This window comes from Plectropomus leopardus, chromosome 14, assembly GCF_008729295.1.
Source record: "Plectropomus leopardus isolate mb chromosome 14, YSFRI_Pleo_2.0, whole genome shotgun sequence".
Taxonomy (NCBI): Eukaryota; Metazoa; Chordata; class Actinopteri; order Perciformes; family Serranidae; genus Plectropomus; species Plectropomus leopardus.
In genome coordinates, this window is record NC_056476.1 from 20,817,870 (window position 1) to 20,834,453 (window position 16,584).

Consider the following 16,584-nt stretch of genomic DNA (forward strand, 5'->3'; position numbering starts at 1 on the left):
TTTCTATTTTTTGGTCTTTGTTTTTAGTTCTTATTAATTTCATCCTTCCTTTGTTTTCAAAGAAATTAAGGCCGCTTGCTCAGCTTTTCAAGGGTTAAAATACTTGTGCTTGTAAAAAATAGCTGAAAGCCTGAAAAAAAAAAGATTCAGTGAGAGATATCTGTGGGCAAGGTTAAGTCATATTTATTTGTTCATTGATAAAAAGCCATGTCCCAATAGGTATGCAGCTTTTACTGCAGTGGAATAGAGATATACTTGCAATGGTTTTGTATTAATAAAATTTAACTCCTTAAAATGAATGGTGCACTTTTTGTGTATGCTGAAAGCTGCTTGATAATGGTTTATATCATATCACAAAGTCAGAAAATGTAAAAAGGATTAAATATTATGCTCTTTCTTTCTGTGTTCTCAAGGCCCCATAAAGCCTGTCCAGCCATTCATCTCAAAGGTAAGGTTGTGAAAGAAACGTATAAAAAGACTGCTGCTAAAGAAAGACACAGACAGAGAATGAGATAAAACTCAGCTAAAAGCAAGCCAGTGCGCTCTTTCAACCTTTCTGGCTGCACATCCTCAGTTTTCCAGAAGTCACGGATGTTCTAACGTAATCAAAGTGGCGACAGAGTGAGAGGGTTGGCATTTAAGAGATGCTGGCTGACAAGATGACTTGTTTCTGTTTTCAAAGACATTTGTGTACCTTCATGAGGTTTCCAGTTGAAGGGCTGAGATCCTTAAAGACTACTTTTCATAGTGCCAGCTGCACAGTTCTTATTAACAGAAAGAAGGGGTCCTTGAATACAAGGCTCGCCTCTTTATTTTTCCCTTGTGTGCTGCAGCACGGTGGGAAAACTAATGGCTTTTTACCGTGCCCAGGGGCAAACCAGATGAGTTTTGAGGAACCTTGGCGCTCTAATTCGTTTGAAGTTTTCCAAATGTCACGCATTCTGATATTCGTTTTTTTGAATAAAAGGTGCCTTTCATTTTGGGAGCCACAGCGCTCTCCGAGGTGCGTTTAGTAACAATGCAGCAGGGTGAAGGGCTGAAAGAAAAAGGGATGCACCGCATTAATCTTTGCTCACTGGAGGGCCAGCTTCTACAGGAAAAGTAAGAGCTCTGAGTAACTCTCTGGATTTCTGAGCTTTTTACTATCTTTTGCCCCTTTTAGTCCCTTCTCTCTCAATCTCTCTAAATGAGAACAATCCTTAGTTGGTTCTGCTGTACATTCAACATAAGCACATAGGTTAATCTTGAGTGGCTCTGTGTACCGTTTTACATTAACCCAGAGGTCTGTGATTTCTCATTCAACAGGTTCTTCTTTTATCAACATGCATTCTGTACATAGCTATGCAAGATAAGTCAGCGGAAAAGGGTCAAATTTGATCTTACTGTTAATGGGGGCTGCTGGAGGCTGTATGAGTGAATTCAACTATGAGAGGAAATTGAGATTTAGTAACACACAGCTTGGTTCCCGTGGTAGGGTGATTTCGGTAAGCTTATTAGAAAATATTACAGGTTTCAGGCGGGCGGGTCATTAAGTGACTGTGCAGCATTGTGACTAAGTTATTAATAACTTACAGAAACATTGTTCAATAGTCCACCTTCTGCCTTCTCTTCCCCTCTTTCTGCCTCTCTCTCTGTCTCAAACACACTGCAAGCAACCTTATCATCGGCACTGCTGCAATCAGGGTTTCTGTTATCCGGTTTTGACCAGGAAAATCTGCTGAAGTCAAACATGTTTTAATCTCTCTGGTCATAATATCCAGTGAAAATATTTTGCTCGTAGAATACATAGGCCTAACACTGTGTCCTCTCGAAATGCATTAATTATGCACTCATGTTACGTCATGTAAATGGATCACAGTGCCTAGCAGCTGCGCGCTAATATAAACAAACCATGTAGGATTTCAGCTGCAGGGTTTTCCACACATTCATTAATTTGTGGAGGTCCACCATGATATCAGCATTTGGAATCACATATTGATTTTCTATTTTTGGAGCTGGACTGCTCATTAGGAGCGTTGTTGCAATATACTGTTCGGTCATTCACTGCACTACACTCTCAGTGGCAGGGGTCACTCTGAGCACAGATGGAGCAGCAGAACCCCAGGCTGAGTGAAAGTGAAACTTAATTGTTTATTGCACTGGTTCTAAAAGTTTGTATCCACTTGCCTCTGCAACAGCTGCTCCTCTTGTCTATTGATCCGATCTGATCAGATCAGTTCTGATCTATGGATCAACCCACGATTCAAACTACACAAACGGCTTTTCCCTTCCCCTACCCACATACACACATTGACACACACGTTCTGATTTGATATTTTCTGAAAACGGAAACCACAAAGGCTCCTCAGATCCTATGACTCTTTATTTTTAGCTGCTCCACAGAGTAGAGTTAAAACATTTAACAAAACATTCGCCATTACGCTCCAAAAGACTGGAACAGCCTGCCGAAGGATCTGGGAGGAGCTGGAAAATTGAGATTTTTAAATGTAAATAAAACCCTATCTTTTTAGCCTGGCTTTTATATAGTGTCTGACTATCAAAATTTCACGTTTTTTATTTATTCTATTTATTTAGAATCACTTTTGCTTTCTTCATATGTTGTTCATGTTTTTGTTTCTTCAATCAAACTGTGAACTGTAAACTTTGAATTGCATTAATTTTGTTTGAAAGGTGCTATATAAATAAAATTTGATTGACTGATTGACTGATGTAGCCAACAGTTAGTACGTTATTAGCAATGTTCATCATCAGAAACTTTCAGCTCCAGTTTATCGGCTGGGTTTGGGTGATTAATTAACGCATACGTTTGCGACAGAGCAGGACAGATTGGCAGGTCGAGTTGGTGCAGGCTTTAAGAAACCCTGACCCATGCACTGAGTTATCTCTCTTGTTAGATATGTGTTTTCCAAAGTTCTGGTTGGTTTAAATGTACCTGTATGTAAGTATTAAAATCCTAAGACAACATACCTGAAGGCGGCATATTGTAGGCTGGACCTTGTGCATTGCCCATAGCTGAACTGCTGTTTCCCGTTGGCTGGCTGTAGGGGACAGTGGTAGCCATGGTGCTCGCCTGGCTGATGCCAGGGCCTTGATAGCTGCCTTGCCTACCACAGAGAGAGGGGAAAGATGTTAGCAGAGCTGCGAGACATGAATCCAGTTTAGATTCACAATGTAATGACAGGCTGTGGAGAGATAAGTGGGTCACAGCGAAAGCTGCAGGAGAACACAAGTCACAAAATTGTACAGAGATGATATTTGGCAGTCTGTCACTGCCATGCTCCTTTATTGTTGTAGTAAAAACTGAGCAGCATGTATATCTGAAAGTCGCAATGAAAGCACAGTACACAACATATCCCTGATCAAACAAACAGCTCCTCCAAAAGATTGAAGATGAGCATGCAACATCAGAAAAATAAAACTCTCCCAGCCCCTCTTTGCTCCTCTCTTCTACAAATCCCCCCTCCCCTCCCCTGTTCCTCACTCTCCCTCTCCCACAAGTCATAATTTAACTAATTAAGGTGTGCTTTTGGAGAGGATCATGTTATTTGTTGCCATGGTGACAGCAGAAGTCAATCCTGCTCAATCTCCCTCCCTCCCTCTCTCTCTCTCTCAGGCGGCTCATCACATGGTGTTGCAAGTGACATCAGAAGGGCTTATCTGCAACCTGCTGAATGCTAGCCATCCACGTGTGTGTGTGTGTGTGTGAGAGAGAGAGAAAGAGAGAGAGAGAGAGAAAGAGAAGACATAGTGTGTGTGTGTGATTGAAGGCAACGTCTATCATTGCACGCCAGGCAGGCCAAAGCCAGTGACATGGGGGCTGAAAGGGAACACCGTGTTTGGAACAATTTGCTCTATCTCCTGCTGACTCGAGATTATCTCCTGGACGACCATATAAAAGAAGATAGGGAGAAAGGGGGAGACAGGTGGAGAGGAAAAAAAAACATGCAAGGTGAAGAGAGGCCTGAAAGACTGAGCGAGTAAGAGAGGACAGGAGGGTGACCGAGAATGCAAGATGAAACAAAATTAGAAAGGAAAACAGGAAAAGGAGGAAAGGGTCAGGTGAGAAAGTGAAACGCTTGTAAGGATGAATGTAAAGGATGAAAGGCTGGAGGAAGCAGGAAGAGACAATGTTGGGCTACGATAGACCACAAGGAGGAGTATTTGGCCCAAAATGCAACTCTGTTTTATGTGGATGTAAAGCAAAAAACGCTATCCGGATTTATGTCAGTCAGCTCCCTCCTAACTGGCATCCTTCTCTCTTTCACACACTCACACAGACACATAGTGTAATACCTCATGTTGGAACCGATACACATAGCCTAAGAGGAGGGATTGGCTTGGTAAACCTCCCCATAATCTCATCTCACAGATGTAATTAGTCATAGAGCACGGCTGATGATACATATGTAATCCCTCTATGGGGGCCGAGGTGCACAGGGGAGCTCCATGGCAAAGAAACAAGCTCACACCAAATCCACGCTTATCTGGCCCCGTTTCCCTATAACGGGGGAAATATAGACTCACTTTGTCGCTGCCTACGTGTTCCCTAAAAAGCTTTGTGTGAGTCAAGACGCAGAAATAAATGTACCTTTTGATTGCTGCAACTTCTCAAGTGAAAAATGTATGCAAACTCGCACAAAAAGAGAGCGCAGATAAACCAGCATGAAAAAATAAGTTTGCCAAATGCCCGTGAATCTCATTTATCCATACTGTGTTAAAAAAAAAAAAAAAAACGCCCCTCAGCCACCTTAAGCAATATAAGCAGAAACTCTCATGTGAATGGCAAAATATCCAAATCAACAACAACAACAACAGTGGTTGGAGGTTTTCGACTGTGGCGCTCTCCCATTATGACTAATTCATGTCATAAAAAAGCCCATTAGAAAGCACTTGATGGAGGCATTGCACAGCGTTTAATCACACTTAATATATGCATGTGCTGCTATCTAGAGGGGGGGTGAAGGGGGGGAGAAAAAAAACGGCACCGTTGATTTTTTCTTGCTCTCGGCAACCTTGTGCAGAGGAAAAAAAACCCATCCTGTTGCCGCAGAGAGAGAGAGAGTGTGAGAGAGGGAAGAGAGAGGATGGATAGAGAAAGGGAGATAGAGGAAGAGGAAGAAAAGAGGGAGAAGGAGGGAGGGAAATTAAGGGAAGAAGGAGTAGTGTGTGTATGTGTCCCTGGTGGACCGATGGGGGGCGTATCTTCAGCTCAGAGCCCCAGAGCTGGAGGTAATCGTTGTTCCATGAGACTGAGCTGAGGGAACACACTCTCAGAGACACACACACACACACACACACACACACACACACACACATACACACACTCAGTAAGACAGCATCTATCCTAACACCATCCGGCCAGTGCACTCTCAGTTTGTTGTCTCGCAGTGGCCTGAGGAGAGAGAAAGAGAGAAACGGAGCAGGGAAACTCAGAGTTTTCTTGGGTTTTTATGAAAAGTTAGCGTCGGAGTGCAGGGATGATGTTTGAAAATTCTGCTTTCAATCTTTTGCTTGGCCTGTTCAGGGACCATTAAGTTCAGAAAAGCCGTCATCTCACACAGTTGAAATGATGACCTTTGAAATGAGTTAATAGAAACACGACCGTTTTCTTTCAAAACTTCAAAATCATAACTAGGATTCAGTTATTTTTACATTCATTTAAATGCTCTACTCTTGCTGCCCCCCCCCCCCGCTTTGTTTTTAACCCTAATCCTTCACACAAAAACACACACGCACATACACACACACTCTTTTGACTATTCAGTCCACACGTGTGAAGGGCATTGGAGAAGGCCACTTTCGCACTGTGGGCAGAGTGTGTGTGTTTGAGCGTGTCCTTGTGTTCATGCGCAGGGTGGGCGCTGTTGCCAAGGGGATGCCATGGTTACAAGGTGCCAGCCAACCAGCTGACGATGTCTCTCTAGAAGTGGCAGCGCCTTTGTCCTTCATTCGTGGTGACAGGCCGCGCCGATGCCTCCCAGCACTGCTAACTGGACGAGACAGCAGAAGCGCTGGGACTGCAGGAGTGTGTGATGGCTGAGCATCCCTCCCTATCGATCCCTCTGCTTTGTGTGTGTTTGTGTGTGTGTGAGTGAGTGTGTAGAAGAAAGTGAGAGGAAAAAAAAGAGCCAGAGAGGAGGCTGCTGGATGGAAGGATGGAGTGGATCGGCTGGAGGCCATGAATTATATATGGACCCAATCTGTTCTCAGGGCAGCTTGGGCTCATAGCTCCTCCAAACTCCTGACTCAACTCAACGCACAAACACCAAACACACACACACACACACAGACACACACAGACACACACACACACACACACACACACACACACACACACACACACACACACGGAAGGGGGCCGGAATAAACCCCCCACAAAAAAATAAAAGGACAGCTTTTAACATATTAAATCCAGAGAAAAGCTACTCTTCCCTTCTCCCTCCCCTCCTTCCCAAACATCAAACAGCTCAGGATGGATGGAGGAGAAGCCATTTATTTTGCCCATCTAATGAAAGCAGAGCGCTCCGCAGCACTGCCAAGACTGCGAGCGACAAAGCACCACAGGCAGCATCCCCCGTTCTTGACATTCAAGCGCTGCTCTTATTTATTTAGCAAATTTACTTACTAAGGAGGTCAGAAATGAATTATTTGGCGAGGATTTGCCTGGGAGCACTCTCCTCTCCTCTCTTCTTCCCTCTTCCAACATTTTTCTCCCTTCAATTTCCCTTTGATTTACGGCTCTTTTTTTTCCCGAGCTTTGCTCTTCTTCTACTAAGTGCTTATTTTTTCGACAGAGCCCGTTCCTATAGCTCCAGGAACTTTTTGTAGAGTGTCGCCGGCAGCGCTGGAAAGTCATTTGAAAAGCCAATTCTGTCCTCAGAAGCTGCTGCCAAGAAAAGCTTATACCTTTTAATACTTTCTGTTCTCTTCTCTTTTCCAAAAAGAAAAAAAAAATCCCCCAACATCAATCCACAGCCTCGCAATAAAAAAATTGTGCCGCACCTTTTTTTTCCAAACAAACTTGTACCTCCTCCACACTGACAGGCTTGACACCGTCCGTGTTATTTGAACATGTCAGACTTTTGACACTGCAATTCATCATGCTGACAACTGGCAGCCGAGTTCCCTCCAAGAGTCAACTTTTCATAAAACTAATACTGTTTTCTAGACAAAAAAATTAATTTCAAGACTGACCGCCATCTATTTTTTTAATTAGGTAGCACTGCACGAACACCAGACATTAATTTTTATTTTTTATTTTATTTTTTTTTAATAACTGCAACAGTAGAATCATTCTAGATTATGGTGAAGTTTGGTAGTTACAGGGTGTTGCTTTTTATAAAATTTTTTACTCACTTTTTTTTTTAAACTTACTTCTTACTTGACTCAAAATATTTTCAGTATTTTTCAATACTTGAGAAAGCGTTTTGAATATTCAATATGGGACATTTCAACATGTTTTTAGGCTACCAGGTGCCATAACATTTTGACTAATTTGTGCCTCGCTGTAATATTTCAGATATATTTTGTGTTTTTGTCACTTAAAATATTAAAGATGTTGCTGTAAGTCCATGCTAGCCACAATAGTCCAGAAGTAGCTATAAGGATTAAGAACTGCCACACCTGCATGTTCATTGTGGACAATATTGGACCAATAAACAGGCAGCAAGAGAACAGGGAAACATGGCAGAAAAGTTGGACAATCTTTTATAATGAATAGCCCCAGGTTACATCATGATTTAATGACTTAATAAATGAACTGAAAAAAAAATGGATTTCACCATTTAAAAAGCAAACTTAATTGTCTAATTTTACCTTATCAGCTGTGTCATTTTACCTGAACTTGTCACTGGAGAGAGGTCGGGGTTCTCGACATGTTCGAAGGTCCAGAGTTAACAATTTTTTTTAAACTTAAAAACATATTTTCTTCATAGAAATATACTAGAGAAACATAACAAGATATAAAAGTAACATTTAAGGAGGTCTGCAGAGATTTCTTGGTCATCTACCAAAAACTGTCCCAAATTACATGACTTCACCCTACAAAATCAGTAAGATTTTGTGTGACTTTGTCATTAAAATAAGAGCCGTATTTCACTAATTTAACTTTTAGCAGAGCAAAAGGGGTCCTTTTGATGTTCCCAAAACTCTCTCAGCCAGCTTTGTTTCCCCTCAACCACCAATCAAACTGATTAACTAATAAAAGCGGGACATTTGTTTCTGATTCCAGGCGGCCGGTGGATGAAAAACTCTGAGAGGGCTTGAGGGAAAAAAAACCCACTCACGCCACACTTTATGAAGATTTAATCACGACCCACGCCTGCAGCCATGGGATACCAGAAGTGGCCCTCCTCTGCTCATTTGGCATTCTTTTCACTCAGCGTAATGAAGCTGGAGTGTGTCTGCTGGTGTGTGAGGGTGTGTGTGTGTGTGTGTGTGTGTGTGAGTCAGGGGAGGATGGAGATGGGGGATGAGAGGTGGACATGTAGAGGGATTATTGGTGGGGATGTAGCGATTGGACGTGTTCAAGAAAAATGAAGAAAAGTAGAAGAGACCAGCCAATGGCAACCGCTTCTAACTGGCCCCTGATTTGGAAGGTCGGGAGCATGTGGCAGTGGAAGTTCACACGGGGTTGATGCATCAAAGAGTGAGACTAGACATGTGCTACGACTAACAACTTGTTTCTCAGACGGAAAGGAACTAGGTCTGAATCTTTCAGAATGTTGCGCTGAGATCTGGAGAGCAAACGGGGTACTGGAGCCTTTAACTGCAGGTTTTCGGAGGCCAATTTTCTCCTGATCTCCCTCAGATGTTCTAAAGTGGGATCTGAGGAAGAAAAACATAACAAGGCTGTGCTGGAGACAGCGGAGAACAAAAAGCAAATTGGGAGGAAGAAAGACTGAGGGAGATAAAACAGTCTGGGTAGGATAACAGAACTGCACAGAGACGGAGAGGGCGATACAGTTGGGAGAGTTGGTAAAAAGAGTGAAACAGGTGGGAGGAGAGAGAACAGAGGCAGACGAGGATGGATGAAAGAGGTAGAATGAGCGATAGCAGACAAGTACAACTCTGAGGGTGAGACGGGCAGCACAGAAACTGCAGTATTCCGCGAAAATGTCCATTTAACATCACATTTAAGCTCTTTTTTGGTTTTAAATCAGTCAAAAAAAACTTCTGCCAAAAGACTTATTCATATTTTGAGTAAAAACTTGATAACAAACGATTCAAATTTGTGAACACTGATCTGCTTTGAAAACAAACACCTAGTTGGCAGATTTTTTTTTTCCTTTTCACCAGCTAGTTTATACAAGTCTTTTGTTGTTCTAATCATCTGTTCGGTTTTTCCTCCGCTGCTGTGGAAGTAATGCTTTGTTTTGAATAAACACGATAGCAATTTGGAAGTTAGCATGCGCAGCAACAGCCACCGCAGCCGAACAGAGGGAGAAAAGACAGATTTCCGACAGAAAATCAAAAGAAAAAGCCGTCATCGCGCTGGACTTTTTGCCTCAAATGTGACCTTTGCAATGCAGTAAAAAGAACCAACACATTAATGACTGCCTCATGCCAAACACGGAGATAAAACACTGAACAAAGACATGGAAAGCCGGGGACGCTTTCACAGTGGATGCTGAATCAAAATGGATCACCGAGAAGATAAATAAGTGAAGACACAAGCACACTTTTTAGACAGATATATAAACAAACAGAGCGGGAGAGAGAGAAACCCTCTCCTCTAGCAGCACCGCAGCCAGCGACACCTCTCGGGTGTCTTGGTGAATGTGAGGAGAGACTGACAGGCAGTCTGATTGGTCCCAGCAGTGGGGATCATGTCGTGCCACTTCTTATTGACAGCCCCTGCCATCTCTTAATGGCTCGGCCAGCATTTGCATAGCTGTGTGTGTGTGTGTGTGTGTGTGTGTGTGTGTGTGTGTGCGTGCGTGTGTGCGTGCGTGTGTGTGTGTGTGAGAAAACCAATTGGCCCCCCTGATGCACGTAAATTAATCACACATACTGTCAGCCACCCCCCACCCCCACCCCAAAATGCCAGCACAGTGAACACGGCAATGTGAAGCTCAGTGAGTGTGTCTGTGTGTGTGCATGCATCATACTGTTTGTGCTCACTTGTTGTTGCCATTAGAGTGACTAAGACATGCTGATGATGATAATGATGACTACAGTGATGATGCTGAAGGTGATGATGGCAATTACAGTGATAACAATGATGACTCCTCTTGTTTTGCTCTTAGAGGAAGCCAGTGAGAAATATCTTCATGATCACTTTCAGCTCTGTTCAGCTTGAACATTTTCAGTTTGGCAATATGAAACACGAACACATTCATATGTAGACTGATCAGTCGCAATGTTAAAACCGCAGACAGGTGAAGTGAATAACGTTGAACTACTTGTTACAATGCTATGTTGGTCCCTAGTCTTTATGAGGATGCCACTTCACACAATACCCAATACCAAGAACACCCCCTCATAATAACAATATTCTCCCACGACAGTGCCCCCCACCAGCAGCAGGGTTTCCGACTTTTTAATTTATTTGTGGTGGCCCCACCATGATTTAAACATCTGCTGTCCCATATTGATTTTATATTTTTGAAGCTGGAACGTTCATTAGGATTGCTATTGGAATATATAAGTACCGTTCGTTATTCCTCACACCAGACTTTTGTAGCACAGTGCGAACTCTGGGCACAGATGGAGCAACAGAATGCCAAGTGCAGTGACAGTGAAACCTTAGCATCTAGTTATCTGGATGTAAAAGTTTGATTTCAGATGCATCTCATCCATCGGTCTGATCAGCTCTGAGTGGATAGACAGATCAATTATACAAAACCGCAATTCAAACTCCTTAACCTTCTGCTGCGGGAACCTCATGCCTGTGTTTCATTCATGGACCCGCAAAATTGTCTAAATTTAAAGGAGGGGGGAATGATTTTTTTGCCTTTATTGACAGGACAGTTTCAGATAGATACGAAATAACAGAGAGAAAGGGTGAATGACATGCAGCAAAGAACCACGGATTGGAAAAGAACCCGGGCCACTGCAAAAGCATATATGGGGTGCACACTCCACCAGGTGAGCTAGAGGTCATCCCGAGGAGGTGTTCTTGATCTGAAAAGGTGTTTGGGTGGGTGGTGTCAACTGGCATGCTCATAAAGGCCAGGACCCCAGGTTTCCCAGCAAAACATTGAACCTTAATGAGATGATCCATTTTGTTTACTTCACCTGTTAGTGGTTTTAATTTTGTGGCTGATTGGTGCATATTTAAAGGATACGCGCACACACACACACACACACACACACACACACACACACACACACACACACACACACACACACACACACGTGATGAGGGTGGTGGAACCTACCTATGGTGCTGTGAATGTGATGGTGGCAGGATGGGTAGATGGTGAGGTCTGAGTGGAGGTGAAGGTGGTGGACGGGTAGAGTTCGGGTGGTGTGCGGGCCAGTGGGTGGAGGTGGGTTGGGGTAGCTGCATCTGGGCTGGGGACCTTGCATACGGAGGCCGCCTGCAGATCGGCGTCGACAGACCCCCGATAAAGAGAGAAACTTCATCTGAAATATCATCACTAGCTCACAGCCTGCAGTCTGACTCATGCATCATCACAAACGGGAATGAACATTGACAAATGTTAATCTGCCACTTCAGCCTACAGAATGCTGGTGAGACTGCTCCCATGATGCATTGTTAGGCAAAAACCCGTGCCGATTGGAGGACGCGCTGAAATCCACCCTTTCTCTCAGAAGACGGTCATGTTTCCACAAGTTCCCCCGGCAGGGTTCAGCAAAAGTTTACTGCCCACACAGTCCCACAACAGTCGTGGTCTCCAACGCTACAAACACTCATATATTCCAAGCTCCTACCCTGATGGAAAAATAATATCCCTTAACTCATATACCATTATAGCATCAAAGTGCTTTGTATTTGTGATAAGGTGCTCGGTGTCACCTCTGTCTCTGGTGTTTTCACAGTTAAACCTGTGGTTTGCTTTTTCTTCTTTTATGTTTTGACAGTGCAGTATTCAACCCATGCTGTCTGCTCACAGGCCAACATCTCTCTTTTCTGCAACAAATGGCACTTGCTGTATAGTGCCAGCTATCAAAATGTCAGGCACTTTATGAGATGTGTGAAAATAGGGATAGCTCTGCAAATGGCTCATAGAAGCGTGGAACCCCTGAGAATGACTCTTGCCTTCATGTCTGAAAAAGACTCTCACAAACTCTGTGCCACAGAAACTCTCCGTGCTGCTTTTCAGCACACCTCCCCACAGATGACCCTGCAGAGAGAGTGATGTAAGATTGAGATGCTCGCTGGCCCCTAATTTTAGCATACCACTGTTTCCAGGTGACATAAAATAGGCTCAGTCCCACAAAGGAGTTTGGCCCATTTCTGTTTGAATGGCGCTGTAATATAATTTCCACGCAATTCTTTCTTTTGTCGAGATCACTTTAAGGACATATATGGCACAGATGCAGCTGTAATGAATTACATGCACGGAGAGTAGGGGAGTCCTTGCTGTGCTCTCACCTGTTGTGTGTTGAGTTGGCAGATCCCGGCATAGCAGCTGCTGCTGCTTCCTGGGCCTTGCGATTAGAGCTACCTAAAGATGGAGGGCCCATCCCGGGTCCAGCTGGCTGGGGCATGCTGGGGGAGCTGGGAGCCATAGGCGGGTACACCCTGTTCTGGGTGCCTGGGCCGTGGCTGCGTCCCACAGGTATGGGCTGGCCGGGCCCCTGGCCGTGCATGGGGCTGCTGGCGTTCATTCCCAGACTGTTGGTCATGCCGGGGCCGGGGCCGCTGTAGCTGGTACTGGCGGGGCCACCGTAGTTAGAAGGCCGATGATAGTTACCTGGAAGGAGATGACACGTGAATGAGCGTAAAGTGATTGAAAATGTAGGTATTACACTGACAATGTCACTCAAAAGGTAAAACGTGGCTGGTTGTCACTTAAAAACATTTAACTTCCCACCTGCATTTGATAGATTGCTTATAAGAGCGACACAAAATGGCTGCTGTGAAACGCTGCAGTCGCAGATGGGTGCTATGAATCACTTCATTTGAGAGAAATGGAGTTTATCAAGTGCTTGTCAGCTGATACCCTTATACCTACAGCATCGACACATACAACAATTTCATCCATCAGGAGAATAATCTTGTGACAGATGTATTGTAGAGTGCAAAACTAAATTCTGATTCATAACCGCTTTAACCTCCAGTCCAGGCTGGAAAAACTGTACGGGGTGTGGTGACATTTTTCACGGCTGCAGGTTGCTGGATGGCCCGGGGAACAATTGTCAGGCTTAAGGCTGACTTTGTGAAACACTTGAGAGGAGCTCTAATCTGCAGTAAATGCTTTCTTGCTGCCCTGGAGTGCCACATGGCCGCGATGCCAGAAGCTTTCCTAAGGCACACTTAAACCCCTCCATTTTGGCTCTAAAAGCCCAGCTCGGCTCCAACACCAGCTGCAATAAGAGATGAAAGCGAATCACCATGCTGTCAAAGACAACATGTACATACATACATTTAGGCACACTGAAACACACCTACTGCACATGTAAGTGCAGTGCACTCCCACACATGGAGCACAGCACATTGTATTCCCTCTGCGGGCACTGGGCCTTTTCCACTGTGATATTCCCTCCCTGGGACAAATCCCCTGCAAGATAGAAAGGAAAATGTGGCATCCTCCATTGTGAAGGGGGCTATTTATTTTGATTTGATTAAGGGTGCTTTAGTTGGGCCTCACTGCTTAATCCTCTGAGAATATGTCTGGAAAAGGGGATCAAGTCCCTTTAAAACCTGCAGGCTTTTCCGCACGCTCAAACGAGGGAAAGTTGAATGACAATATTCCACATGGGGGGAAAAAAAAAACGTCTCCGAAAATGGAAATGGCTTCTCAGTGTCCTCGAGCTGCTTCAGTGAAGACACTTTCCACATGACATAAGCCTGCGAGTCCAACAGAGGGAGAGAGCGGGAGGAAACAGCAGAGGGGTGGGGGCGGAAAGAGAGGAAGACAGTCAGACAGAAGGTAGGGGGGGAAAAACTCCTTCACCCCCCATCCGAGCCCCGAGATAGGATTTATATTGAATCAAAATAAAAGTCTTTCCCATAAAAGTCAGCAGCTTCGGTTGAATTTGTCCAGAAATTGTGATGAAATCTACTGTGGGAGATGGGAAAAGAAGAAGCGGATTATTTCTGGGGAGGCTTTGGTGAGTCGGTGAGCTGAGTACGGCTGACACCTGTCAAGGGTTTTGGGGCTATAATAGGGAAGCGTTCAGGAAGAAAGGATGTCTGCTAACGAACACAGGAGGATACGTATGGTGCACCGTACATGAGTGTGTGTGTGTCCATCTGCTCGTCTGTGTGAATGCATATATAATGCTACTGAGACCTTGCAACCAGCGAACGACACATTTCCATGTTTCTTCCACTCATAAGCGACTGCCTGCAATTCTGTGGCGAATCCCGGGAACAGTGCCCTTCAGTTTCCTTCCTCTCGGCTCGGGCGGACGCTTTGCTGCAGATGAACAAGGCCGCAGTCAGCGACCTCTCTCAGCCCTCTTTGGACAGCTGTTGAGCCCCATGTCATGGCTGCCTGCCATACATTCTCAATAGCCTGGGCGGACACTTTGTGGTTTTTGGCCCTTGTGACAGACTGAGGCTCCAGCACACCTCCCGGGGAGTTGTTTATATCACACAGTCCCATTTGGACAATCTGCATTTTTTTTTTTTCCCATTTTGGTGGACGGGCCAAAAGCCCCAAAGGTGGGAGTGAGTGTCTGGAAGTTTCCATGAGACTGTATTCAACTTTACTCAGGCGGAGAGATGTTAAGCCAAATCTAACTGAAGAAAAAAAATAAAGTGATTAAGTCGACATGCTGCATCGAGAGAACTTATCGGTCTTGATGTACTACCATTCAAAATGTTCTAGTTGTGGGCTATGTTTGCCTCGGCTGACAAAGGAAAGACAGAGTGGCTGTGGGACTGGGTTAATGCTAAGCTTTCCTATGAGAGTCTTGCTCCGTCCTGACAAGAATGATTCACTTCCTAAAAGATTGGTGCTGCGCCAGAGTGCTTCTTCAAGGACAGATAGCGTACTAACCCACTTTTTAAAATGACTGAGAGCTCAACCCTGAAATTCAGGTGTTTTCATAAGAGTCATTCATGCTTTCTAAGGCTTTGGAGGTACCATTGCAGTTTACATCAGATGAGGAAGGATTGTTGTGGAGGAAAAAGACAAAATAAAAATAGCATGGAATATATGTATCATGTCTACATTACAATTATATATAATATACACAAAATGTACCCTAAATTAACATGACTCCATATTGTGTTATATTTATAGAACTTAGTTGAAAAGATGAGGCAATTTGATTAATCAACTAGACATTTAGAATATGCTCAAATCAGCATGACAGTTTCCTCCAACCTTTAAACTACGGATTAAACACCTCATACACCATCTGACTTTGGAGAAAGTTCACTATTCTGCATGAGGATGAGTTCAGAAATGTTATGCTAAATGGCAACCTATACTGCAGTACTGTAATACTGACCCCAAATTATAATAGTTAACTTTTTTCTTTTACTTTTTATCTAATTTAATTTTAGATTTTGTTCTGGTACTCTTTTTTTTTAAATTATTTACTGTGGTTTTTAAATGTAATTTATTTTGTCTTTCACTCATGATTTTTGTCAAATTTACATTTTTTTAAAATATATTTTATATGACTTTAAATACCAATAAAAGAACCATGATTTTTTTTGTATCTTTAAATATCAGCCTGACAGCTCACCCTCCTCATAAAAAAAGACATAACTCTGCATTTTTAATGGCTAGAGCTGAATAAAAAACAAACAAACAGTCAGCTACTACATTGATACAAAATGCTTGATTTGGATTTAAATTAACTTTTTTAAAATTAACTTTCTTCAATGAATATCATTAAGAAGCATCTTGGTCCTGCAACGTCACTGTTGTGATGGTAAAGCACACCCTCTCGTGCTGTATTGCTTAATTAGTTGCTGCTAACCTATTAGTGCGTCCAGATCTGGGGAGATATAACTTTAGCTGTAAAAGCCAATATGGAAGTCGTGGGAGTGACACTTCCTTTCCACACACACTGTGAAAAAAAATCTTAAGACTGCATTGTGTGTCTTTGGCAACATGGCCATGTTATATTTCAATATCAACATATTCTTTTTGTATAGAAATAGATAAAAATAACTGCAAATTCCTGCAGGGCAAGTCAGAATAGTTAAAGGTCCAGTGTGTAGAATTTAGGGGCATCTATTGGCAGAAATTGAATATGACTTAGTTTTTATTAGTTTATAATCACCTAAAAATAAGCATTCTTGTGTTTTTCCTCACCTTAGAATAAGCTGTTTATACCTACATGTAGAGCAGGTCCTCTCCCATGTTTCTGCCATGTTGTTCTACAGTAGCCCAGAAGAAACAAACACACAAACAAAATAAACAGTGGCTCTAGATAGGTCGATTCATTTTTTGGTGTTTTTATATCAGCCACCATAGTTCTGCTACATGC

The 16,584-nt window shown here is 43.3% G+C and overlaps 1 protein-coding gene across 6 annotated transcripts in view; it reads right to left on the reverse strand.

The window, feature by feature from the left end:
- Positions 1 to 16,584, reverse strand: part of LOC121953429 (AT-rich interactive domain-containing protein 1B-like) — a 246,244-nt gene that overhangs the window by 23,433 nt on the left and 206,227 nt on the right. For 5 of the 6 annotated variants that reach the window (XM_042500529.1, XM_042500525.1, XM_042500526.1 and 2 more), the window contains 3 exons: positions 12,563 to 12,884; positions 11,382 to 11,543; positions 2,968 to 3,104 (listed from right to left, as the gene is read on the reverse strand). In XM_042500529.1, coding sequence (XP_042356463.1) covers positions 2,968 to 3,104; positions 11,382 to 11,543; positions 12,563 to 12,884 — 621 coding nt within the window. The remainder of the gene's footprint in view (positions 1 to 2,967; positions 3,105 to 11,381; positions 11,544 to 12,562; positions 12,885 to 16,584) is intronic. The other variant, XM_042500527.1, reaches the window with a different exon arrangement.